General features: G+C 38.3%; 7 protein-coding genes across 20 annotated transcripts; 6 read left to right on the forward strand and 1 right to left on the reverse strand.

Annotated features, from left to right (window-relative positions):
• The first annotated feature begins 96 nt into the window (after nt 1-96).
• On the forward strand, nt 97-13,205 carry LOC114872368. 5 transcript variants are annotated; one of them, XM_029179494.2, is made up of 5 exons: nt 97-193; nt 10,708-10,818; nt 10,926-11,156; nt 11,247-11,507; nt 11,591-13,205. In XM_029179494.2, exons 3-5 carry the CDS (start codon nt 10,965-10,967, stop codon nt 12,767-12,769), a joined length of 1,632 nt encoding a protein of 543 aa, XP_029035327.2. In that variant the 5' UTR covers nt 97-193; nt 10,708-10,818; nt 10,926-10,964; the 3' UTR covers nt 12,770-13,205. The 5 variants fall into 5 exon arrangements, with proteins under 5 accessions (XP_029035327.2, XP_029035326.2, XP_029035323.2 ...); XM_029179493.2 differs by lacking the exon at nt 97-193 and adding an exon at nt 9,209-9,936; XM_029179490.2 differs by lacking the exon at nt 97-193 and adding an exon at nt 9,943-10,438.
• Nucleotides 3,516-4,945, reverse strand: LOC114872321. The gene is made up of 3 exons (XM_029179412.2): nt 4,857-4,945; nt 4,660-4,801; nt 3,516-4,273 (listed from the first exon to the last, which is right to left on the reverse strand). Exons 1-3 carry the CDS (start codon nt 4,863-4,865, stop codon nt 4,101-4,103), a joined length of 324 nt encoding a protein of 107 aa, XP_029035245.2. The 5' UTR covers nt 4,866-4,945; the 3' UTR covers nt 3,516-4,100.
• On the forward strand, nt 5,241-7,039 carry LOC114872372. Its single transcript, XM_029179498.2, has one exon. The coding sequence runs from the start codon at nt 5,257-5,259 to the stop codon at nt 6,538-6,540; it is 1,284 nt and encodes a 427-aa protein (XP_029035331.2). The 5' UTR covers nt 5,241-5,256; the 3' UTR covers nt 6,541-7,039.
• On the forward strand, nt 6,839-8,041 carry LOC114872375. Its single transcript, XM_046285867.1, is given in 3 exon segments — nt 6,839-6,955; nt 7,011-7,696; nt 7,699-8,041. Coding segments are annotated over 3 exon segments (1,146 nt in total).
• Nucleotides 8,437-9,169, forward strand: LOC114872381. Its single transcript, XM_046285866.1, has one exon. The coding sequence runs from the start codon at nt 8,437-8,439 to the stop codon at nt 8,884-8,886; it is 450 nt and encodes a 149-aa protein (XP_046141822.1). The 3' UTR covers nt 8,887-9,169.
• A 103-nt stretch (nt 13,206-13,308) lies between the features above and the next one.
• LOC114872373 (uncharacterized protein KIAA1143 homolog) lies at nt 13,309-14,425 on the forward strand. Its single transcript, XM_029179499.2, has 3 exons — nt 13,309-13,637; nt 13,866-13,995; nt 14,076-14,425. The coding sequence occupies exons 1-3, from the start codon at nt 13,527-13,529 to the stop codon at nt 14,243-14,245; spliced, it is 411 nt and encodes a 136-aa protein (XP_029035332.1). The 5' UTR covers nt 13,309-13,526; the 3' UTR covers nt 14,246-14,425.
• A 382-nt stretch (nt 14,426-14,807) lies between these two features.
• Nucleotides 14,808-24,902, forward strand: LOC114872367. Of its 10 annotated transcripts, none has more exons than XM_029179483.2 (10): nt 14,808-15,053; nt 16,364-16,487; nt 17,785-17,877; nt 18,424-20,766; nt 20,860-20,948; nt 21,481-21,618; nt 22,198-22,371; nt 22,458-22,580; nt 22,820-22,924; nt 23,039-24,902. In XM_029179483.2, exons 3-10 carry the CDS (start codon nt 17,808-17,810, stop codon nt 23,351-23,353), a joined length of 3,357 nt encoding a protein of 1,118 aa, XP_029035316.1. In that variant the 5' UTR covers nt 14,808-15,053; nt 16,364-16,487; nt 17,785-17,807; the 3' UTR covers nt 23,354-24,902. The 10 variants fall into 10 exon arrangements, with proteins under 10 accessions (XP_029035316.1, XP_029035318.1, XP_029035321.1 ...); XM_029179485.2 differs by having other exon boundaries at nt 14,808-14,962; XM_029179488.2 differs by having other exon boundaries at nt 14,808-14,922.
• Nucleotides 24,903-25,215: the final 313 nt, after the last annotated feature.

Consider the following 25,215-nt stretch of genomic DNA (forward strand, 5'->3'; position numbering starts at 1 on the left):
CTCATCGCAATCGAATTCTGCCACAGTATTTTCAGCTGTTTTAAAATTATTACCCCCTGATCTATGGCCACCGTGATCACGTGACTAACCAATCAATTTTATTTTCATTACCGAACTACAAGGTTATCGAGGAGAAAATACGAGATCAAGATGTTTGGAAGAGCGATGCTTAATATTTCCGTTCTTCATAAAGGTTCGTTTATTCACTTGTTCAAAAAATTTACTATGGTTTGATGAATTGGTTAGTAGAGTTTGTTGCTTGTTTTGATGTACTGAATAAAACGATATCCATTGTAAAGGCGCGGTTTTCATATTAAGCTGGTTAGACAAGCACGTGGTTAAAAACCATATGATGAAATTCTGACTGGCGTGTCACACGCAAATGACCGTGTGATTTAAACGATTAAAATGTCAAACAGCTACGTCGATAATCGATGAAAATTTAAACCGTTACCGATGTACAGCACATTAAATTTTGCTTAAAATTTCGTATGTCAATATTATGGCGATAAAATTGAACAAGATTTATATTCACATTTTCTTTCATTACTCGGCCTATAAACGGTATCAGATTACTGTTAAGCGTCATTGCAATTATAAACGTGTTACGTAATATCTGATACTATCTTTTGTAAACGTTACGATAAATGGCATGAAACACGCAATGTGACATTACATCGATCAATGAATGAACGAAAAATTATAATTTTTCGTGCAAACGTATGCGCATGATCGAGCGTTGAGTCGATTCTTCGATTATTATCGAAAAGAGGTTAACTAGTTAAACGGAATGCGCGGGAAATATCACGTGTGAGCCAAAATTGTTTATTTCAACATGAAATACCTACGAAAACATGCAAATTTTGAACTAGATCTCCGTGAAGCCGTAACATCATTCTTGCTGACATAATGGCTGCGTCGTTTTCTGGAATTCGCAAGCATCATGCAGAAAAGAAACGTAATCGCATCGTAGGGTGTAGACGTAATTTAATCATAGGACTACGCGACGAATTAATTCTGCGAAATAAAAACTACTCGTTTATGGAGTGGCATGTAAATTAACTATCCATTTCGCTCGATTGAAATACGAAACAAAACAGAGGTTCAACAAAAGTTAGCGATGTTAATTGAATAACATACACGTCCAAGATTCGTCGAAGCAGCTTTTCTGTCACATCTGTGTCACGCGTTTCGTAACTGTCTTATTGCTGATTTGCTATCGGCCATGATAATGTTTCCTTTTAGCCTAATGCGTGTATGTTTTTAGCCTACTTGCGTGCAATTTGAACGTAGCCGATTACGGTAGCTGATCCAGAAGCTTTGCTCGGCTAATAAATTTTAATTCCTCACTTTCGTTGGTTTATTCCTCGAATACCAGATATGTAAGTCGTGCAAGAAAGGTCGGGTTAATTTTCGCAGTTCCTTTTGTCGTTCTGCATCGGTCGTAAAAATACTTGTACTCTCGTAGACGGGTTGCCATCGGTGATCGTTATCACAAGGCGTTGTATGAATTATTAACAAATCTTTATCCAACTTTGAATCGCGAACTGCAACCAGTTCGAATTAGAATTACAAATTTGTCTGCGTAGGAGGGAAGTTTTCTAAAGCATAGGTGAGAATATTTCATAGAAGACGACACCTACGACGTTTTCGAGGAGGGCAGATACATCTGTCAACAGGTGGACTATCTTTTGGCAGGCTTTCAACATTTCTCAGCACAAGTTTGAAAGCATCTGCTTGCTCGAGGACATCCTTCATACTAGTATCTTCTGGATTCTGTTCAAACACAAATACCGTTCTCATTTTTAATCGGGACCAATATCGTGTGCTAAAAATTTTAATAATCGAGTTATCGCGTTATTATTCAAGACACTTCAATTGCTATCTTACGGAGGTACTTTTCTTAACAAGTTGACTGTCAACTACGAGACAACTCGTAGTTTGCGTTATTGCCTAGGACGCCAACTACGAGTTATCCCGTACTTTGTGCACGAATTGACTCGTAACTGGCCAACTACGAGTCAATTCGTGCACAAAGTACGGGATGACTCGTAGTTGGCGTCCTAGGCAATAACGCAAACTACGAGTTGTCTCGTAGTTGGCAGTCAACGTGTTAAAGACTTAATCGTACTGCTAAACAAACGAACGCTCATTTAGACGATAGCAAAGGTGTCGACCTTGGTCTATTTCGCACAGCCTGAGTGATTTTTCATTCGTGAAATAACGCGTGCAAACAAAGTTCGCGTATACTCGACAATTACATATTGTGACGGGTGACGTGTAAGCTTCGAGGATCCTCGCTCGTTCAACATTCCGGATATTTAATTTTACAGCGTTCTCACGCTGCAATGTGACGGACAAATCGTTTAAACTGTCCTCGTGTAGGGAATTCAAAGTCGTCATTTTTGGTACTTTGTGATTCACAATTGGACCTTTTTTTGTTCGCCGGAGGGGAAATACGTTTACGTACGGAAAAGGTGATGCTGCTACTCTCTAAACTGATACGGCATGTTCACGCTACTTTGAACATGACCGTCTCTCAGACATTTTTGTGGACGGATTCAGAAGTTACGCTTGCATGGATCAAAACGCACCCCTCCAAATGGAAGGATTACGTTCACAACAGGGTAATCCAGATCCAGGAGATTACGCAGAACTTTCACTGGAGGCATGTACCAGGATCATCGAATCCAGCTGACTGCGCGTCAAGAGGCATGACGACAGAACAGCTTCAACAGCACTCGCTTTGGTGGACGGGACCACCCTGGATCACGCAAACGCATGGGGCCAGGCAGTATGGGACTTACCATCACCCAATGGCGGCTCGTGTATAGGCACTGTAGAACTGCAGCACCCCCTACTTCCACTCGATATTATCGATAACATTTAATTTATTTCTTTCTTTATACTTGTACAATATATAATCCTTAAGCTTAATGTCAGTAGCCATCCCCCAGTTTATGAAAAAGATACAAAAATCTTTGTATGGAACTGTGCGCTTCACAGCTTCAGCGGCGTGGTGTTCGACTGCGCGCGCATGCGCACATGGGAAGCTGCGCGCGAGGCTGCGCAGGAGAGAGAGCAATGTCGCTCCCGCAGTGTTGGTTTTTTAAAACAGAGGCTACACATTTTCTGAAGCAGCATCCCCACTAATTTTAGCTACGAGCCGCCACTGCCATCACCTCTCTAAGAAATAGCGTCCTATTCACCGGTTCAGGTATCCCAGGAATACCGACATATTCACAATTATACCTTTATCCGATGAATGACACCGGGTATGTATTTCTTCGGATGATCCATGTGAAGTTTCTCGCTGATTTTCATATCGGCGTGATCTCGGTCCGCTGCTCGTTCAAACGTATAATCGTCTATGTTCCCCACCGGAAGAGCTCTTGGTTTCCCGGTTTCGCCTTTCCACCAAATCGGGGGTTCCAAGAAATCGCACGGTTCCTTGTCCATTCTATTAAAAGTACCTTGCCGTTTCATCGAATTAGCGAAGATAAATAGAATCCTTACTTCATTTCTTCTTCTTCCTCTTTTTCCTCGCGTTTTGTCTCCGTCGTTTTACATTTTGCTGATTTTTTTGATTGTATCTCGCGGATATGGGATAATTCATACTGCTGCGATCGTGGAAACGTGGAGAAGGAAACTGAATAAAATTTGTTCGATTATTTAAAGTGTCATCGACTCGCGATGAAAGGAAAGAGTTCATCGACGTAGCTGGCTGACGGATCGACGATTAGCAATCGGACTAATTTTTCAAACGTTGAAATTGAATTGCAAATCACTCGCGACTCATTAGCAAATTAGCGTCGTGAACAATTCGTTTCATCATAGATTGCTTCTCGGACGTCCCGTTATTTATATGACCGATATTCGATTGGTCGAAATTGCCAGCCCGCGATGTATTCCTTCATTACTTTAAATGGGGAACAATTAATATTCCAGACGGTTCTTAACTACAGAGGACCGTTCTGTCTGTACAAGACCAGATAAAACACCTCTGACCTCGACATTCTAATTGTTATTAAAAGAAATCTATTACTTACAGTGATAATTAATTTATTTAAAAAATACCAAGGTCTGGGTCACGACTGACCTTAAAACATACATTTTTCTCTTCCCTTCCGTTTCCATTTGGGCATCCATTTAAGAATATCGTAAACCATTCCATCATCCTTGCCGCAAGGATTCACGTATTCTCCCTTCTCCTTCTTAAGAATCCGGCTTAAAGTACGCGAATCTAATTCCTGCGGTGGCGCTATCGGGTCGCCTGCAACAATTATTACACGAACATTCATCTAATTCGATCGGCTTAACTCAATTGCGACATCGCCTTAAATGCCATTAACCGAGACGGTTCGATTCAATGATACGAGACGGATATATCTCGAAGCATCGCGTGTACAGTTTCATTATCGCCTATTTCCAAATCAATTACGCTTCTTGGTTTCCACGTTAATTGAAGATCCTGATTTCTCTTCAATTATCGTTTCTACCAATCTTTCAGAATTCTCATATAAATTATAACCGAACCGACAATTTTGAACGCTTCGACAGCAAAAGGGTTAGAAGATACAACGTTGAAACTCGAGGGGGAAAAATATCGTTATCGTCTATGTTTAATCAAGATAAGGATTATCCGAACCGATAACTTACGTAAAGTTCTTTTGATCGGTTTTAGTTGCTTGGCAATATGTTTATGACCGGCAGCTGCTCGTCCGTGATAAAATATGCCGTCTGTCGAATAAGACGGCGAGATATCGGTTATATAATAATCGAGTGGAGGTGGTTCTGGAAACTGATGAATCGCGTTAGAAAATTATTCTATCCCTGTGCGCGTACGAAATGCTTACCATAAACATTTTTCCGTAGAAATATTTGCAATATTGACTATTCTATTTGTAATTTTCCTAACGTTTATAAAAATATCGAATTATCGAAACGATGACTCAGCCATGTTCAATGGAAACTGTGGTTTGTTATTGCAAATAGAAGATACCTATCGGTATCCTTATCGCGTTCGAAATTCGAAATGTCATCAGGGAACGCCTTTAATTATGACACGATCGAATAGTACGGATAAATAACGAGGTGGAAATCGAAAACGATTTTCCAAGGACGTACCAAATTATTACGAACGATCGAGACTTCTTCGCGGTATTGCTAACTTCACGGAAATGCTCTTTCGTAACCTGGTCTGAAAAATTGTCAGTCGCTCTTTAAACGAAAAATGTTTAATAATAATTATCATTAATGGATCGTGGACATCGTTCGAAGAAGAAATCTCTGAAAGACGATAAAATTAAGAAGGATTCGTCACTAACTCTTGGAAGCCGCGACCAGGCTGTACCGGAAGCGAAGGAACATTACCTCTTCCTTCTCGAATTCTTCATCCACCAGTTGACCAGCGAACGTTTAGCGAAGCTTAATCAAATGTTCTTCGTGCCGACCACGATCTCCGTGGAATTTCTGAACTTCAAGAACGAAGATGGCATCGAAATCACCCCGGTCGACCCGATGTTCCAGCCTCAAGCTGGAGTCGCCGACGACGTCGAGTATTTTTATTCGGGACGATCCGTCTTATTCGCGATCGATCAATACACGGTTGTCAATAAGATGCTGGAGTTGGTGATCGATCTCTGTGTACGGAAATCGATGCCGGAAGGAGTGAAACCGGACGTGTTGGTCGGCAAAGGTGAATTGGACATGTCGAAGCACTTCGCCGCGCTTAGGAAGGAGATGCTCCAATGTTGGCACAAAATGGTGCCACCGCCGAGGGTGTTCGAGGGCGAGGTACCCTTGATGTACAACGAGGAGGAGATCGGGGCCGCGTGCATGTTCGTAAGGATCTCCGCTTTCGGTCAGACGATCGTGACCGAGTTCGACGCGCCTCCCGAGCGTACCGTCTCCTCGTACGTCTTCAAAGGGGACGCGTCCGACCGGAAGTCGCCGGTTTACAAATGCCGGATCGTCGACTCGCAGATCGCCGATGTTTGCAGAGACTCGAAGGACGAGCTGTTCGCCGGTGGTCCTCCCTGCCGCGTCTGCGTGAAGGAGCAGCATCCTTGCACACCGTGCGGTGATCCTTGCGGAGCGACGCTGAAGCCGAACGTCAGCCCCAGCAGACAATTCGAATCGGAACCGCGTTCGAGGCCGGTCTCGGGTACGGGATCGAAGCCGGACTGCAAACAGGCCGGTTTGATCCAATCGAGCCGCGGACCGGCGCAACCGTGCGGAAAGGCGGTCGTTCTGAAGGTGTCCGGCATTCTGGACACCGGTAAAGACAAGAAGCCCACGGTCACCGTGGCGCCTGAATGCGAGGCCACCGATCCCCACTCCGTCGACCCTGACCATGACATCTTCGTGCTGAGGATCGGGAAGAAAGGCATCGTCGGAGCTGGTGAAAAGTCGGATATACAATTGGAAATGAAAACGCCCAAGGGACCCGAAAGGGGACCGCCGATCAGGTACGAGACCCGGGAAATGCAGACCGACGAAAGCAAAGGAAAGAAGAAGAAGAAGAAAAAGAAGAACTAATCGGGTTCTTCGAATGATTTTCATTGAAATTTATGTTCTATCTTGCAACTGCTTTGTTGAATAAAAATATTTTGATAACAGCTTATGTTTGGAATTTAAAACAAATTTTTATGATTTCGCGTATTTTGACAGTGCCCTCTAGTTTACTTTTGACTTTTGAAACTTTTTAAATTGTTGGTTAATCAGTCTCTAAATCGATGGTTAATATATAAATATCCTCCGTATTCTTTATGAAGGATACTTAGAAACCGATCATGAAAAGTATCTTCCAAATCTAGTGAAATTTTGTCCGACAAAAATGGGTGAAGAACAACAGCTTTTCTTAGTCGAATTTTTAGTCGAGAAGGTTAAGATTCCAGTGATAAGGGCGATGCAAGACGAGTTGTTGCCAGCGTGTACCTGTGTCTCTTTCCAAGTAAATTACACTTACATTTCATTCCTGGCACCTCTGATGATATCGCGAATTCCAGATCCTCGGTTTGCCACCCGTCAACATTTGCCAGGAATCTTTGACCGACGGTTGCGGTTGCGAGGACGGCGACACGCAGATCTTTAAGAAAGGGAAATCCTGTTTGTTCGCGTTGCCATCGATCGTGCTACAGAGGCCGGTAACCTCGTTCCCGGTCAAGTTATCCGTCTACAAGAAACTACCACCTGGAGTACTACCGGACGTGATGCTGGTCGGTTGTCACCAGATCGAGGCGAAGGCTTTGATAAACGCGGTACTTAGCCAGAAGGTATTCAAGATCGCGAATCCATGCCAGACGATCAAGGACACTTTCAAGATCACCACGGCAACGGGACAGTGCGTCGGGGCTGTCACCGTCTACATAAGGGTGTCCTGCTTCGGCAATAAAATCATCACCCAATTCCAAGTGCCCCACAACAGGAAACCGTACCTGTTTAAGGGCGCCGACGACAGCCCCGTTTTTCAGTGCAAGAAGATACCTTCTTCTTGCGACACACCTGCCCCAGTTAAGTGCACCTGTACGAAGAAATGCATCGACGGAAGTGGCGAATCAGCTGGAAGAACTTGCTGCCAAACCCCACTGGTCGTCGCGTCACCCTGTCCTCCTCTACCTGACAAACAACCTGATTGGGGACCACGACCCTGTTGCGCCTCTCGACAATCCCCCCCCGGGTATTTCTGTTAGAAATAATGGAATCTGTTCGTTGGAATAATTTTTGTACACGTATTCTTAGGGGACAAGGTGGAGGTTGTCCATGCTCCTCCAAATCACCCCAAAAATATCAAGATACCGAACCAACGGTAAAATTCGGTGGATGTAGCGCTGTTCACCAGCAACCAGCCGATGGAAAATGTAAACCTTGCTGCGGTTCGGCACAACCGGTTCAAAAGGATTCTTGTCCACCCTGTTGCGGTGCCTCATCATCCGGCTCTAAAGGCTACAAAGGGTTCAGTGATTTAGCGAGTAAAGAAACGGCCACGAAAAAGTGTGGATGTCCTGTGAAGGATTACAGTTGTAACTGTGGAAAGTGAAGAGAATCTTTCCACTTGAAAAATAAACACTTTTGCATAGAAGGTAATTAGTGGAGTGGTCTGAAATAATCGTCAAATGGACGTCGAATTTTGTTTCGATAATTAACCATAAATTTCTTATTTTCTTTTTCTTTTTTGGCTAACGTTGAAGCAAATTTTTGGTGAATATGGCAAACAGGATAGAAACTTACAAATCGAATGCAAGCATATTGGATCTCTACTCGGTAATTCTGTGCAATTTGCACGGAAATTCTATGATAATTACTATTGGTATTATTACTGTTTCATTAGAAATCTAACCCCCTGTACATTGCCAATTCCAGACGACTTATCCGTTTGATATACTAATTAAAATCCTCGCTGGGAACGTGCTGGTAGTTCTCGAGTGGCAGGCGATGTTGCTTTACGCGATGTTCGATCCGAATAACAATGCGGGAAGAGCGTTAACCGTAGTTGAAAACGAGACTTTCCCGCAATTAAAGCGACCGGAAGATGTAATTAAACAGCCGTGTTGGGAGAGAATGGACGTGAACGCGGAGGTGGCTAGGACGGTGCAACACGCCGGGCAGAAAAAGGGCAAAAGGAAGAGGAAATCTGGTGGAAATAAAGAGAAAAGGCGAAGGGAACGGGAGGAAAAAGCGGCGAAACGCAACGCGGAAGAGAAGGAACGTTTACGTAAATGGGAGGAATGTTGGGAAAAGGAATTCGAAGCCGAAGAGGAACGCAATAAAGCCGAGTGCTGCAAGAGCGACGGATTGTGTCTGAAACCGAGGACTCAATCGAACATCTGGATCAACGTGGTTCGGGATAGATCGATTCAAGAAATCCATATGGCTTTTAAGTAAGATATTGGATAAAAAACGAAAGAATTTCTTGCCATTTTCAATGACGCATTTCAACAGTTCACAGGTCAAAGATATAAGCACTGTACTTATCTACGATTCTATGAGACTTTGAATTGTTATTCAACATCTAATTGGATGCAACAATTTTTAAAAATTTTTCATCAATCCAAAGCAATTATAATTAATTTGCATAGACACGTTCCTGTCCCAAGACCCAAACCTCCACCGCTACCACCACCCCCGCCACCCGAAAAGAAAAGCGACATGCAGAAAGTTCACAAACAGGCCGGTACAACGAAGAGGAAAAAGAAATAGGATACATATGCAGAGTAGGCGATTCATTGTGTAACGTATAGCTGTATCTCTGTACGTCACCGTTCTTATTTCTCCCTCGTATTTCTTTAGACATTTCGCGTGTTTCTGTTTTGTTGAAACTCTTTGTAAAAATATATATCGGTCCACGGCGACGGCGAGGTCGTCGTCGTGACACGTTATTCTGGTCGTTCGAAGTGCATTCACCGAACTACCGAAATGGAAACGGTCTTGCAGCAAGAAACGATGCGCCATTAGAAGCCTCAGTTCGTTTGAAAATTCGCATTCAAAATTCATTTTCAAACGTTACAAAGCAAATTTGATTAAATGCCCTTAGAATACCATATAACCCACCGAGGGGGTTGAACCTTGAGAAGATAAAAATTTCATTGGAATAAAAAGCAAACAGACAAGGGTGGACTAAAGTCTGTTCATTGACATGTTCCCCGAAAGAAATGACGGTGCAGAAATATAAGGACGTTGCACGCGATGAGTTATTCCTGTCCTGTGGGAAAGAGCAGGGCCACGGTGCGGGGGAGGGAGAAGAAGAGATAGGTGATAAAAGGTGACGGAAGGGGGTGAATGGTTGGAAGAGGAGAGGGATCGAGGACGAGACTGCGCTTGCTCTGTCCTCTAGCACCCTCGGCAACCGCGAATACGACGGGGTTGTAAGCCGATATTGTCGGGCAGGCGCATTGGACGCTGCTGGCCAGGGGGAAAAGGAAGATAACAATAAAAGTGAGCATACACGATCGCGATACACTAAACGCACGTTAACCTCGCGGCCTGGCTGGCTGGCTGGCTATGGCTGCTCGCTCGTCGCCTCCGAAAATGTTGACCACAATGAGAGAGAACGTGAAACTTAAAGCGTTGTAAGCTAAGCTCGGCGTGCGACGTGAAATAAAAAAATAAAGGAATAAAGGAATCTCTGTTCGTTCGTCGTCGACGACCGGCCCACAGATCGTCGCCCTCTGTGCGAGGATAATACCTCTCGGTGGTGGAAGGAACGATGAACAACTCGCCGCAGAATACGGAGGTGGCCGGGCAACAACAGCGGACCGGCGTTGAGAACAGCGACGAGGAGGAATGGAGTGGTGTCGTGGAATGTGTAATGTTATTACATCGACTCGTGTATCGAAAGAATGATTTTTATTTGCTGAAACAGCCTTCCTCGAGCAGTTTCTTGTTGCCCATTTCGAGTTGTTTTTCGTGGTCAAGGAAATTCTGTGGATTGCACAACGTGTGTTGAATCTTATTATCTGATTCTTAGTTTTTATTGTTGTTGTTAATGTTGTTGTTATTGTTGTTGTTGTTTGCACTGAACAGATTTGTATAACACGAGTTTTTCTTTTATTTATTTATCGCGCTTTGATAAATTCAAGATACTTGATAGCTTGATTGCTTATATTTCTATCTATTAGTCTTTTGAAATTTCTTTACTTTTGCCAAAGCATAGATTTATGCCCCATTTTCGTTCCGAGCATATTGTAGTAATGCACTCTTCCGTAGGCTGTTCTGGAGAGGTCAAAGTCAGAGCGGGTGACACGAGCGGATGAAGACAGACGTCGTCGTACCATCATCGTCGAGAAGAAGAACGGCACGTACGGTTTCACGTTACAGGTAAAGTGATCCATCCGTGTGATTATACCTTTTTTTTCCACCACTGTATTATGCCTCGAATTAATTTCGAATCGTACGATTAATTTGCATGATATAAAATTACGCAGAGCTATGGGATACATTACAAAAGGGAGCAGGAAATCGAGATGGTCACCTACGTGGACTACGTGGAATACGACGGGCCAGCGTTCAAAGCCGGTATGCGCGAGGGTGACGTGATACTTTCGATAAACGGCCACGAAATGGACAGGGCCGATCATAAGACGTTAGTCAATTTCATAAAGAACTGTGATACTAGGATGCGAATGGTCGTGTCTTTCGAAGACTGCGTAAGAAAGGTGAGGGGAACCTTTGCGAACGCGATTGGCAACCGGTTAACCGCGTAGCCGAAGCTTAATTGAACGCGACGGGACGACGTTTTCTTTCAGGTGGAATTGCATATGCGTTATATCGAATTACAACGTGCCCTCCAATCACGGCTCAGTGAATTGGAGAGACTTTGCGAAAGGGAACGGTCTATTCTTATGGGTCGATGGAAAACCCATTCACTGCCAGCACGCAAAAGAACGCCTAACAGTGTAATTACCAGCAATCCCAATCAACCATCACCGTCGTCCAGTTTCAATTCTTCCACGATTCAGTGTTGCAGACCGGCTACGTCCACGGAACATCTGTTGCTCTATAACGTGGTATATTCGTACCCCTTTGATGCTTCGTCCGATTCAGGTTAAGCTTGTTATACGATTGAACACGACTATCCACGTGTTTTCAGTTTGCCGATGGACGACCGTGCTTGGTTCCTCGCAACGCTGCCTGCTTAGTAGCGATAGGACCTCCTCGTTCTCGAAGCGATCATCATCATTTTTTGTCGAAGATGTCCAGCGAATCAGGGGTGACCACCTCGTCGCGGCACAGTTATCATCAAGCGAACGGGATGAACAGCACGCCAGCCAAGTCGAAATTGCACAAATCTTGTCAGCAACAGCAGCAACAGTCGAATACGAGCGGTGATCCGAATCCTCTTCATCCCCCGCCGCAAAACAGCCTATGCGTTGCTTGCATCTCCAGCGCGAATCGTCGTAGAGAACACTCGGATAGCGGTAGCTTAGACGCGTACGATTTAGCCAGTCCGTGCTGTGATCCGAATTGTGTACCCAGTCGTAGACGCAGAGAGAAACAGAGGAGGGCTAGAAACGAACAGAATCACCATCAACAGCAACAGCAACAGCAGCAACAATCACAAGTACAGCATCATCATGTGCAACGAGAACAATCGCAACAACAGCAACAACAGCAGCAACAGCAGCAACAACAACAACACGGTACGCACAATTGCTCGCGCACATCAGGACACAGTTTGCATTCCATTACCAGCAGCGACGTATCAACTGCCGCCGATAGCGTCGCTTCCTGCTCGACCAGCCTAAGTACAGACACGCTTTATTGGGATCCAAGTGTGCATCAACGACCACCACCGTGCCTTCAGTACGCCAAGCCAAAGTCCTGGGACAATCTGACTACAAAGGCGTTCGGAGGCTATGGCTTCGGATACGGTTATTTAGACACGGCTACCATAAAAACCCACAGCGCCGAGAGGCCGGGCAAAGGTGCACACGGTCGTGCGAAAACACCGACCGGTACCGTTCAGAGAAGAACGAGCAGTAGTACCACTTATTCTGGAAGTTCGAGCAGACATTTTCAACCGACTAAGTCTACCGAAAGTTTACTGATACCACCGCCGTATCAAAGCGAATTAGACGCCAGTTTAAGCTGCGAGTGCCTGGACGGACCGGCCCCACGGTGCATACCGATTATTCAAATGGAAAAGCACAATCGACAGGATGAGGGTAGCTATATTATTAATACGCACACTCAAGTTCGACATCGCCGGTCTAGCCATTCCGATGGGAAATTAAGGGCTCTAAATAATTCCGAAGTGACGCGGCTGTAAGTTACGTTTCTCCTTGAAAATTCATACCCTAAATAAAACGTAATTACAGTATCAGATTCCAGACGTGCGTCGGATCTATTTGCATTTAAACCTTTGTATTCAGCTTTATATCATGGCAATTAGTACTGTATTCGCCGAACAATTGAAGAATAGATCACCATTTTTGAAACTTTTTCGAACGTGTATAATATTGATTATGGTGTTCGGTTAATTGAATTATGTTAGATTAATGAATGACATTTTCTTTCTTTTTTTTTTTTACTTAAGTTTCGGTACAATTTAGTACAAATATGTCGATGTTTTACGACACTTTTTTAAATCTTTATTAAATTTTTACGAATAGTTGATTATGTAATTAATCGAGGAATTATAAATTATGAGGAAACGTTAATAGTACAATTATCGTTATTATAAAAGGAATAAATTATCAAATGTATATTATTTCTATGTTAAAGTCATATAATCATCCCCTCATTCTTTGAAACAATGAGTTTATTCAAAAACACATTCGTTTCGACCTGGTCTTTTCATGTTTTTAAAAAATTTTTAAATCATACACAATGCCACGTATAGGGTTATAAACTTCCTATAATTTTCCCCTGATACCAACCAGTCAATGAAATATACTAGTAAATTTTACTAGGTACTTCTCGATGCGCAATCTATGTAATACATAAGTTTATGGCTGTGCGCGTAATAACTTTACGACGGTTAAATTAGGTTATATTATGATTTAGTGTTTGATATTATTAACAAAATGTCACGGAAAAAACACAATGTGTCGTATATTAAACCAAACGAACCAAAATTTTTACGTGAATTAAAAGAACAAGTTGGATATAAAGAAGGACCCACAGTCGAGACAAAGGTATATTTTACTTTTTCGTTTTTTAATTGTTATTATAATGTGATTGCATTTTATTTTGTCTAAAATTTAGCAAGTACGTAATATTATTAGATTTACAATTAGATTTTGGAGTTATCAATCCTGTTTGTTACATACTCATACTTACTCTAATCAAATTATTAAGTATAATATAATTAGTGCTTGTTTATAACTAGCATAAACAACCATTTAAATGACTTCTTAAAATAGAGAGAAGTATTGCCAGTAGCTTCAGATAATGAAGATGAACGTGATGAAGAGAAACCTGTTGTGGTTGTATTAAATTCTGAACATTTAACTGAAGAAGAAGCAGAGGCATTTAAAAAAAAGAAAGAAGAAGGTATAATTTTACATAATTTCAGACACAAATAATTGATTAATTTATTAAAAAATAATATTCATATAAATATTGAATTGCAGAAGAAACTAATGCCCCAGCTGATCTATCTAAACGAATCATATTTAGGAAAAATAAATTAACAGAAACAGAATCAGAAACCATAGATAAGCCAGTGAAAAAGAAGATAAAGAAAAGAAAACAGGAAAAGACAGTGTTATCTTTTAATGATAATGATGAAGATTATCTTTAACACTATTTATATATTTAGAGTGTTTTTGCACACACATCCATTATTATGCTCATCTGTATAATTATGTTTGTAATAAGATAATGTTGTACATAATAGAAATTAATGTAAAGACTTTTTATGTATTTGAATTCATATTTAAATGAAAATATTATTTTTTATTTTTTAAACAACAATTTTTAAGATACTTGCATAAACATTAAAATTTTTTAATAAAAATATTTTAGAATAAATTGCAGCTGTAATCTTAATTACATATATGAGAAGTAATTACATACTTAATGTTATGATAAAAGATACTTATAGATGATAAGGATGATATATTATTCCATTTGGAATATTACAAGAATTAAACAATAATTTAAATATTAATGAAATTCGTAAAGATATCAAAGTAGTTTTTAGATGTTATTACATAAATTACGTCAGGGGTGTATACCAAAGGATCCCATAGAAAAGGGCGGGGGCTTGTTAGTCAACCCTATTATTATACATTGTTGCAATTGCAGATTGTCCTTATTCTTGGGAGAGACTCTCATTGGATGTGCACGTGTACCTGGTCACGTGATTATATATAACAAACGCTACTGGTCGTTTAGTCCCTTTAACATTACTCGTACGTCATAAAATTTGCGGTCACGTGATTATTGTCGCCATCTTGGCAGTTTTCGACGACGAAGGTAAGGAGGATCCGTGACGTCGAACCCAAATAAACACAAAGTATGTGTGAATAATTTTGATATAAAAACGGTGTATATCAAGTGCCGAAGGAGTCGCGTGTGTTGTCGAATATTTATCAGTGCTTCGAACGGTCAGTGAATTTAAATAGCGCGGCATTTGCGATGTGTGTGTGTTTCGATTATTGGTCCTCGTTTGGGGGGATAATCGCGATCGGCTAGCGACCACCACGGCAGCTGTTCGACAGTTAAGCCAGCCCTTATGAAGAAATGGCGGCAGCTTTCTAAATTTTAATAAATCTAGTAGATACCACTGGTTTAGTTTTCGATCGTAGAGAATAATATACTTTATAAAAACATGCCAGGGGACTTGGAATTGATTTGTTGAATTTTACAATTTGTACAGTTGTGATACCAAATAACACAATATAACCAGGGCCGTGACAGTCCTCTCAATCCCTTGCGCCTTCCCTATACTTTAACTCCCGTTGTCTTCTTAAATGTTTATGAAATTTGCTTCAAACATTATGTTTGTATATCTATTGATAATGTTTAGATAAAATAGATTACTATTGCCGTGGTTAGGTGACTCATTCATGATATATTGATGATTATTAAAACAAACTGTAGCGTAATTAAATTTTACACCTACAAATTATGTAAATTACTCGAATAAGCACACATTGAAAATTCCTCGTTATAAATTGAATTCATTATTATTATTTTTGTTACATTCGATGTTATAATTGGATTTCATCGTTTACAATTTATTTTAATTTGAAATTTATATTAAAGTATACCGTTTGGTTATCGAGTTATCTTGCATCATAATTTCGCCTACTTAAGCGTGTGGTCAGCAAATAAAGAATACAGTTCTAAGAAAAGTTTTACATATAAATTACAGAAATTACATTCGAGTTATTCTTATTCTTTTAAATAGAATGTGCTAATGTTTTTACACTTAGTTGTTCGGCCATGTTTTATATGTAATGTGTTTCTCTATTTGAATATAATAACAATATTAAAAAGAAAAGGAAAAAATGCATTTTTGAAAACTTATTAGCAAGTCTTATATGCTACGCTTTTTTAATAAGAAAAATACTAAAGATTCAATATCAGCGATACTAAATGCTATTACTACGTTGTATTTATTTTTGTAAAAATAGTAAGGAATGTTAATTATAAAGTAATTTTTATAAGAATTTAAATATAGAAATGATGCTAAAACTGTAACAGTTGAATAGCGAGAAGATGAAGTAGAAAGATTATGGAGATAGCTTTTCTTCCGTTTTGTGACCTCTTTTTTTTCTATTTTACTCTACTTAACCCTCATGAAAAGAACCCACGATTTTATGACGGCCCTGGGTATAACTTTTTAACGTTTCCAACGTAGCGCCTGCCCTCTGGTGCCTAATTTTCAGCGATGAATGTTCACTATTTACAGGTTTGTGAATAAATCGTGTACCGTGCATATAAGGACGATTCGTAGCTCCACCGCCACCGCTGAAGATTGCAGGTTGTGAAAATGTCGCGGTATCAGAAAATCGTTTAGGACAGCAAGCGGTCAGGTGCGTATACTTGTGCCTAGTGACAGGATACGGATGGAGTTCGTACGCGTTCCATTACCTCATAGAACTGCCGGGATTCGTGGATAGGGAGTTAAGTAGCACGAGACATGCCTCGGAACGAGCATACTGAATGGGATTCCTTTTATCTGAAGTCAACAGTGCCTTGAATTCTCTTTCATGTTTTCCAACTTCCAAACATTGTTACCATTATTTCGAACCTAGATACACGCTGGATAAAGCTAAACATTGCTGTAGGTTAAAGTATGCTCAGCATCTTCAGTAAGAATACTATGCCCTCCAGATTTATACAGAGATTTTATCTGTATTTTCATTTTCATCGATTTCACACCTGTTTTCACACAAACATTCGAATTGTCTTTGATAAGAGACCAAATGGTTATTACGAAAAATTCTCGTAGAACCTTGGATAAGAATACTGTGTTCGGGTGGATCAGATTTCTATAGATAATCTGACAAAATGGTCCGCGTTTATCTAGTTCCTTCTTCGTCACGTACATCAATCGGTATTACAATGTTTATCGGTTTTTGGTTTCTGTTGTTGTACAGACAAAAACGATTGAATATTTGTACGAAAAAGCCGTTTAAGTGCAGTATCGTCGTGGGAGATCAGTGTATCATGATCGGATTCGGTAGGTCATAGGGTTGTTCTGTAGGTGGTTAGTGTGTTGTCCGGCATGTAGTATAGAGTTCGGAAGGTTGTGCGCTCGCGCGTACACCCATGGATAGTAAGTTGATAGGACGTGTGTGTGTTGATTGTATGCGTATTAATACGTGTATGTATCGTGTATGAAAGGCAAAAGTTCAATGTGTAAGTTGTAGGTATAGATGTAGTTTGGTAGGTTGTGAAGGTTGAGAGGAGAGGTACGGCGGAGGGCTGACTGGCTGGCTGGCGCTCGGACGCGGTGGCTGGCGAGTGCAGGTGACTGACTGAGAGACGCTAACCATTCAAGCTACTTCACAGGACTTTACTCGTTCGATCATTTCTATCCACGGGTGACTCCCTGTCCCTTAATTAATTCTGTAACTGTGCGTGCCAAGAGCATTCGGACCAATTTGACGCATTTCGACAACGCGTCGGCTGGAAATCAACGTACCACGAACTTTGTTGGTTATGGGAACAAGGAAATAGGAGTACGGAATTCGCAGCGCCATTTTGAAAAATTCGGCCCCGCTAAAAATTCCCTCCCTCTACCCGCCCTCGCGTTCACGTCGTCGATGTAATGAAACGCGTCGTCGCCACGAACCGCTTATTCCTGTGTTCTTATTAATTGTTTAGATCAACTAAACAGTGCTGGCCCCATGGAAGGCACGTTGGAAGAACCCCCTGTTAAGGACTCATCTCAGGCCAGTCCTGATAAGGTTCTCAAAGGTATAGTTTATACTCCTTTGCTTTAAATGATCAAAGCAACTCATCTCATTCGTCCAATACATCTTAAGTGTTTATGCTATCATAAGTTGTTATTGAACAATAATACTGTTATTGCAGTTTTACTTTAATAGTGTACTGTATTGTATTTTATAACGCTCAATCAAATGTGTATGTACATTTTGAAGAAAACATGGCTTGTTTAAATTATGTATAAATGATTCTTATTTTGTAACAAACCTTTGTAAATATATATTCAACATCTTATTTTTGAACCATGTACTATTAATGTATAATTGTCATTAATATATAGATAATTACATATGTACATGTATAAGATATAACACCACAAGTACATACTTTATTAAGCTATCATTCAATAATGTGATTAATATTCTAAAAGTAGATTATGTAAGATATTACCAGTACTTTATTTATCAGTTTTGAATCTTTCAGTTTTATGATTTTATCTTTGTTATCTTATGTTTCATAATTTAATAATACATTTTAAATAATATCTTTATGAAAATATTTTTTTACATTTTTCAGATGTGATTCCAAACGGTGTTAATGGAAATTATAATGACAGAGAAGAATTTGATGATGCAAATATTAATGCATCTAAATTTGTGTCTAAAGAAATTAACAGTGCAGTAAAGGGGAATAGGGAGGCAAATGGAAAAGAAGATGACGAAGATGAACACAAAATGGATGTTGACATCGAAGAAAGGGATTTAGAATCTGAAGATAGTGAACAAAATGGGATAGCTGAAAGTAGAAGCAACAGGGGTGAAATGTCAGAGTCAGAAAATGACTCAAAAACATCTAAATCATCTGAGGGTGTCAGTGAGACGGACAATTTTAGTGAAGTGTCTAAGACTGAAGATAAGTGTAAAAACACATCTTGTGAGGCTATGGAAGTTGACGAACAAAGTAATAACTCAGATGTTGAATGTCTTGATGAAAGCGTAACAGAAATACACTCCGATAATGATGATGTGTTCACTATGAAAAATTCTGCTGTTAAGGATATTCAAAATTTATCGAGCAGTAGTGATATACAGATTAATGACAGTAATGAAATTGCTGACAGTAGTCTAGATACATCTGATGTGAAAATCTGTGAAGAAAATGGAAGTTGTGGTAGTCCTGATATCGAAGAGATAACGGATAGTGCAAAGAATGGTCATAATTCTTCGTCAGAACGTACTAATAAAGATCCTACAAAGCAGAGAAAGCCAAGGAAACAAATAGATCTTGGTAGCATTACACCGAGAAGAAGTTCGCGTAATATAAAAAGGACAAGTTATATAGAAAAAGAAATAGAAGAAGATGTAGATGATGATGGTTCGGATATAGAGGAAATTAAGCCAGAAGATCCTTTGGCTGGTATCGATAGTAAGGATAAAGAGAATTCTAAACTGAAATCACCAATTAAAAACAGTAAAACTACTATTGTGGTTAATGATACTAAACGGTTAGTAGAGATTGCAGCTGGTAGTAAATCCGTGAAAGGAGGAAAAAAAGAACCTACTTTAGTTATCATAGACACAAATTCCATTCTTTCTGGGCGTGGTGGTGTTCCTGTAAGTAGCAGTAAGCCTCATCATACTGCCTCCAGTACTAGTTCATTTTCTGTGGTTCCAATGGGTATGACAACGCAAACAATGTATCCTAATATGAGAACAACAATTACACCTGTGCCCATGACATCAAAATCTGCACAGTTAAGTCCTAAAACAAGCAGTATGACTACTGTAACACCTACAGTAACACCTCCGATATTACCAACATTGACTGATGATATGTTTGTAGTAGAAGCACCATCTTTTATAGTACCATATGTATATGAAAAACCACCTCTTAAACCATTAAAAGAATTTGTCACAAAACTAGAAAAATGCTTAGAAGAAAAGGAGAAGGAAGAAAGAAATAATAGAATCATGGAAGAGAATAAAGAAGAATGTGACGATGACTCGTCGGATATAAGTCAGAAAAATAAAGACAAAGATGAAGAAAGTGAAAACGAAGGAAATTCTAAAAGCAAAGATGGGGAGGACAAAGGTGATAATTCGTTAGATTTAACCGAATCTGGATTTAGTAATATAAGTGACAAACAAGACATAAGGCAAGACGATAGGAATAAAGTATTGACTTATTTTGATTTACCATTGGGAAAATTTTTCATGCAAATTGGAGTGAATCTTGTTCAGGAATACGTGCAAACCGATCTTTTACGGACTCAAAAGCGTAAACAAGGCAAAGGTAGCACATCGGCTGAAACTCAGTTAGCTATAAATTCACTCATTAAAAACCTAGAATTTAGTAAAGAAAATAATGAACCATTCCACTTAGAACTGAAAAAATGTGAATTCTGTAGTTTTAAAACAGAATCGACCTTAGTCATGCAACATCATTTAGAAACACCGCATATGCGCAATTACGTCTACAAGTGTAACTTCTGTCCAGTCGAAGTGCGTAGCCCTCACGATATATTATTCCATATGGAAGCAGAACATAATACTCGCGGAAGGTTGGAACGTGGTCCAGCTTTTCATCAATGTCCTAATTGTCCATTTGAGGATAATCAAAAAGGCAAATTAACACGACATATACTTGCTTGTACTAAAAAATTCAGACCAGAAAAGAACTTGGAACCAGCTGCCGATTGGGAACCTCCAGCAAAGATTCCAAGATTAAATAGAACGAGGCCTGTTGGACCTACTAACCCGAGTGCCCTTGCAATGGCAATGAGTGGTAAAGGGCCACAACCACTTTTACCAAAATTACTTCCTGCCCCTATCACAGGACGTGGAAGAGGACGAGCACCTATGCAGCCAAGATATCCAGATTTAAAAACGTTACGGCCGGGTGGTACGACGATGAGACAAGGTAAAGCTTTTGCTACTGAAAAATTAATAAAATACTAAATTCACGTATATTCGTTTCTTAAGTCCGATTATATAATACGCTGTATCGTTTCAGATAATGTTGCAGGAATGATGTATCGTCCAACATCTTCTGGTCTATTAGTCCCTACTTCATACCAATTTGGTAGCAACCAAATATTTCAGGTAATACTTTTTTTCACTGTTACATTTATTTTTGTGAAAATTAATAGAAAAAAATATCAAAATATTTTAATAGTAGAAAAATTATACATGTTCAGTGTTTTTTGAGTATCGTAATTTTTCTGCAAATTTATTGGCATTTAGGGCAATGATAATCGTGTAAAGTCATGCCCCACAAGTAATATGTTTGAATTGTAATTGTATAAGCACACATATGATATGCGTAGTGTATTCTTTGAAATCGTTTGTAGGTGTACTAATATAAAGAAATGTATGAAAAGGAGTATTATTTGTTATTGTGCCAAATTATTGTAAAAAATTGTACATTTTAAACGAAAAAAAGAAGGCTTAGTTACTATTCTCTTTGAGAAAATACTAATCTAAATTGTATACCTATTTTATTTAGTTAATTTTAAGTATTTTGTATTCTTCATTTTTATCAGTATTAATAAGTATATAGATAAAAAATACGGATTTACAAATTAAAATAAATAAAAATGTAAGAATTAGTAAAAAAATATATGGGTGGTGGCAGGTGGTGGGTGGCTCTGGGACTGTCATGTCGGCTGTCTCGGGAGTGAGTAGCAGTAGCGGCGGCAGTTCCGGTCAACCCACACCCATTGCACTTGTACCCAACGTAATCGACTCTCTCTCTAGATTGTCCTCATCACAGGTAAATAAATGTTGGAATCTACCAGGAAGTTTAAATTGATTTTACATAAAATTTCTGATCGCATGGATGATGTGTTCTATAGGTGTAAAAGGCTTTTATAACCAGTTCCTTAAACTTTATCATAATTCAAGCTATACACAATCGCTTATAGGATTTAACAATATGTTTAAGATTATAATTAAACATATCATTAGTGTGCAGTGCAACTAGTTCTGTAACTATTAATTTCAGTAATACATTTTGTTCCTTATAATAATTTGTATTGTGTAAGTCTGTGCCTAATTTTATTATTAAAACAACAATTGTTCTTATCTATGTAAGATTAAAGTTAATGACTAGTATTTAAGTTTATACTAAATATAAAAGGTTTGAAATTACTCATCTATATATATATATATCCAAATGTTTAGCAAAATTATTTTTAAAAAACTATTTATATACGTATTGTATAATCATTTAAATGGATAATTTTTAATATGATTTCAAACATTTGTTTATCAAATAATAGAGTGTTTAGTATCTTTGATGTACATGTTATTTAATTAATATATTAATACGATTTTACTTTATATTTTTCAGAATACAACAAGTCCCAAGAATCCCACAGCAAAGTTGTTAAGTCAGCCAAGTATATCTATTACTCCATTACCGCGTACAACATCTCAAACCTCCGTTCCTGGTTCAGGAACTTCGTCGAAGTCTGGGGGAAAAACTACATTTGTTATATGCGAGATCTGCGATGGTTATATTAAGGTAAATTATGTATCTTATTTAAGAAAAACCATTGTAACTTGTAATTTATATCTTTTATCTGTAATATAAAAGTATATTTTTTCCAGGATTTAGAACAACTACGTAATCATATGCAATGGATCCACAAAGTAAAAATACATCCAAAGATGATTTATAATAGACCTCCACTGAATTGCCAAAAATGTCAGTTTCGGTTTTTCACAGATCAGGTACATATACTATTTTTAAGTAATGAATATGTATTATCGTACACTAATAAAAATATATATAAAATAATAGTTCTAAACAAGCATATCTTTTTTTCCATAAAATTTGTTGTCAAGAGTATAAATATATTCAAAGTCGTGTCTTAATGGTAATTCTTTTTTTGTTTCATTTTTTTCTGTATAACTTTCTGTTCGATTGTTTGTTGTATAAATGTTATAATGATGTGTTGTTTCTGTGATAGGGTCTAGAAAGACATTTACTTGGATCTCATGGATTGGTTACATCTAGTATGCAAGAAGCAGCAAACAAAGGAAAAGATGCAGGTCGCTGTCCCGCTTGCGGCAGAGTAAGTTTATTTTCTTTATTTTGTGTAATATATGTTGTTATAATACATATGACACGTTGGGAATTATAAGTATAAACAGAGTGATACTTGAGGGTTGTGGATCTTGATTTTTAGGTATATCAGTGGAAATTACTAAATCATGTCGCGCGAGATCACGGAATGACACTAAAACCAGCGCATCTATCTTATAAATGTACAGTTTGCACTGCCACATTTGGAATGTATAAGCAATTTGAAAACCATGTTTATTCGGCACATAGTGTCGTTGCTAAAAGAGTGATGGATAAGAAGAATACACCTTCGTCTCCATCGTCCAGATCCAATGATTCCCTTCTGAAACCGTTGAAGATAAATGATGAAATTACAATTATTCCACAACCAGCAAAACCTACAACCAGATCGGGTACATCTCAAGGCAGAGGAAAATAGCAATGATCAGCCGAGTGATACATGTGTCTTGTCTTACTGAATTTCACGTAATTTTGTGGTACTCCATATGGTCGTTGTATTATACAATGACTGACGTGCCGTGTACATGTGTATGCATATTATGCTTAAGACGCAATTACAACACATAAATCTTACAACTCTTGGCAAAAAAAAACTAGTTGATTGCGTAACAATATTCCATCAATGATTATACCGATATATTTATTTAAGAATTTTTATTGTTGTTATCAGACATAGATAAAATAGACTGTAAAAATATTAAAGGGTGGCCTTCAGTCTAATTCCTTGGTTAATCCTAGAGCTGCATATTCCTGACCTACATGCCTATGAAAACCTACAAATATAAAGTATATTTACATTTTATGCGAAACTCACATGTCATATTGCGAAATCACTCTTAAATAGTAAATTCACTATAATATAAATTCATTTTCTAAAACAAATATATTTGAATTAATTCTATTTTGTTATTAACGCTAATACAACTAAGTAGGGCAAAAACTGTCCTCACTATCCATATATTCGATGTGTCTGCGCGTTGCGAAGCAATTTCTGAATATACCAAGTAACAAATAATACTAATTAACGAGAGTGCCCTAGACTGTCTCGCGATGTTTTTTGGTATGTAATAGGTATCAAGAATTTTTTCTCACTTTTTTCTATCACATGTATACTTCTCTTTTTTTTTTTTTTCTAATTTCGCCATCGTATTTTTAAGCGACGAATATGAAACTTATAATTCACTGCTTAAACTTGTAATATTTACTGAAGTTATGTGTATGAAATAAGTTGTGACATCAGAAACTTTTTCAAAGTTGTAAATTGTATTACTGCTATAAGTTGAAATCTTTCGTCGCAAACATTATAATAAGACAATTAAGTTTTATTTTCGTGCTCTTAATATAAAGAAAAATGTACATTAACATAGAGTATAATATAAAGGATTATATCAATAAAATAGGATGGCACACACATGTGTATACATTTTTTCTGTTAAAACGATGAATTTATCATGGAATACCGAACTTACTAGCACACATCGCGATATTTAAATAAATATATATATATTTATGTATGTATATATATAATATCTAACAAGAAATATTATATATATAAATATGTAAAATTATTCTAGTATAGCGATAGTGTGGTATAAAGAAGGACAGTTAATTATGTTCTTGTATGCACTATGGATCAATAATAGGCTTATATTAATATGTAGATAGTTGAAAAAGTAACAGGTTTAATTTAATAATTTCGATTTTTTCTTAATAAGTTTTATACGTTACTGTAGGTAATAATTTTAGGAGAAAAAAAACTATATTCAATAAAGAAAATAACGGTGCATTTTTGCACTGTATGGCTGTATTATTTAATTCTATCACTTGCCAGCCACTTTTATGGCAAGACATGTTGGTAAAACAGAGAAACATTCATAGACATAATTACAGAAATATATAGTTTACTGTAATAATTTGTACAATATTATATGATTATAAAAATAAAGTGTACCAACATTGTATTAAAATTAATACTTTATTCTTGAACTCCTTCGAACTACGTGCAATAACACATCATTTTGTCTACAAAATCCAACTAATCAATGAATTTTAATGGAATTGTAAAAATATTTACTTTATAAAATAAAATACTGTGAAAAAATAAAACTATTATAATGATTATTAATTATTAATAATACAATGCTTGTACTGTCTTGAGATAAATATACATATATTTTACCTCTTAATATGAATATAAGATTAAATTTAATCAACAAAAAAAAAACACAGTCTTTAATGATCTTATGAATCAAGTAATAAACTCATGAAAGACAAAAAACG

This window comes from Osmia bicornis, chromosome 5 (genome assembly GCF_907164935.1).
Source record: "Osmia bicornis bicornis chromosome 5, iOsmBic2.1, whole genome shotgun sequence".
In the NCBI taxonomy this organism is placed as follows: domain Eukaryota; kingdom Metazoa; phylum Arthropoda; class Insecta; order Hymenoptera; family Megachilidae; genus Osmia; species Osmia bicornis.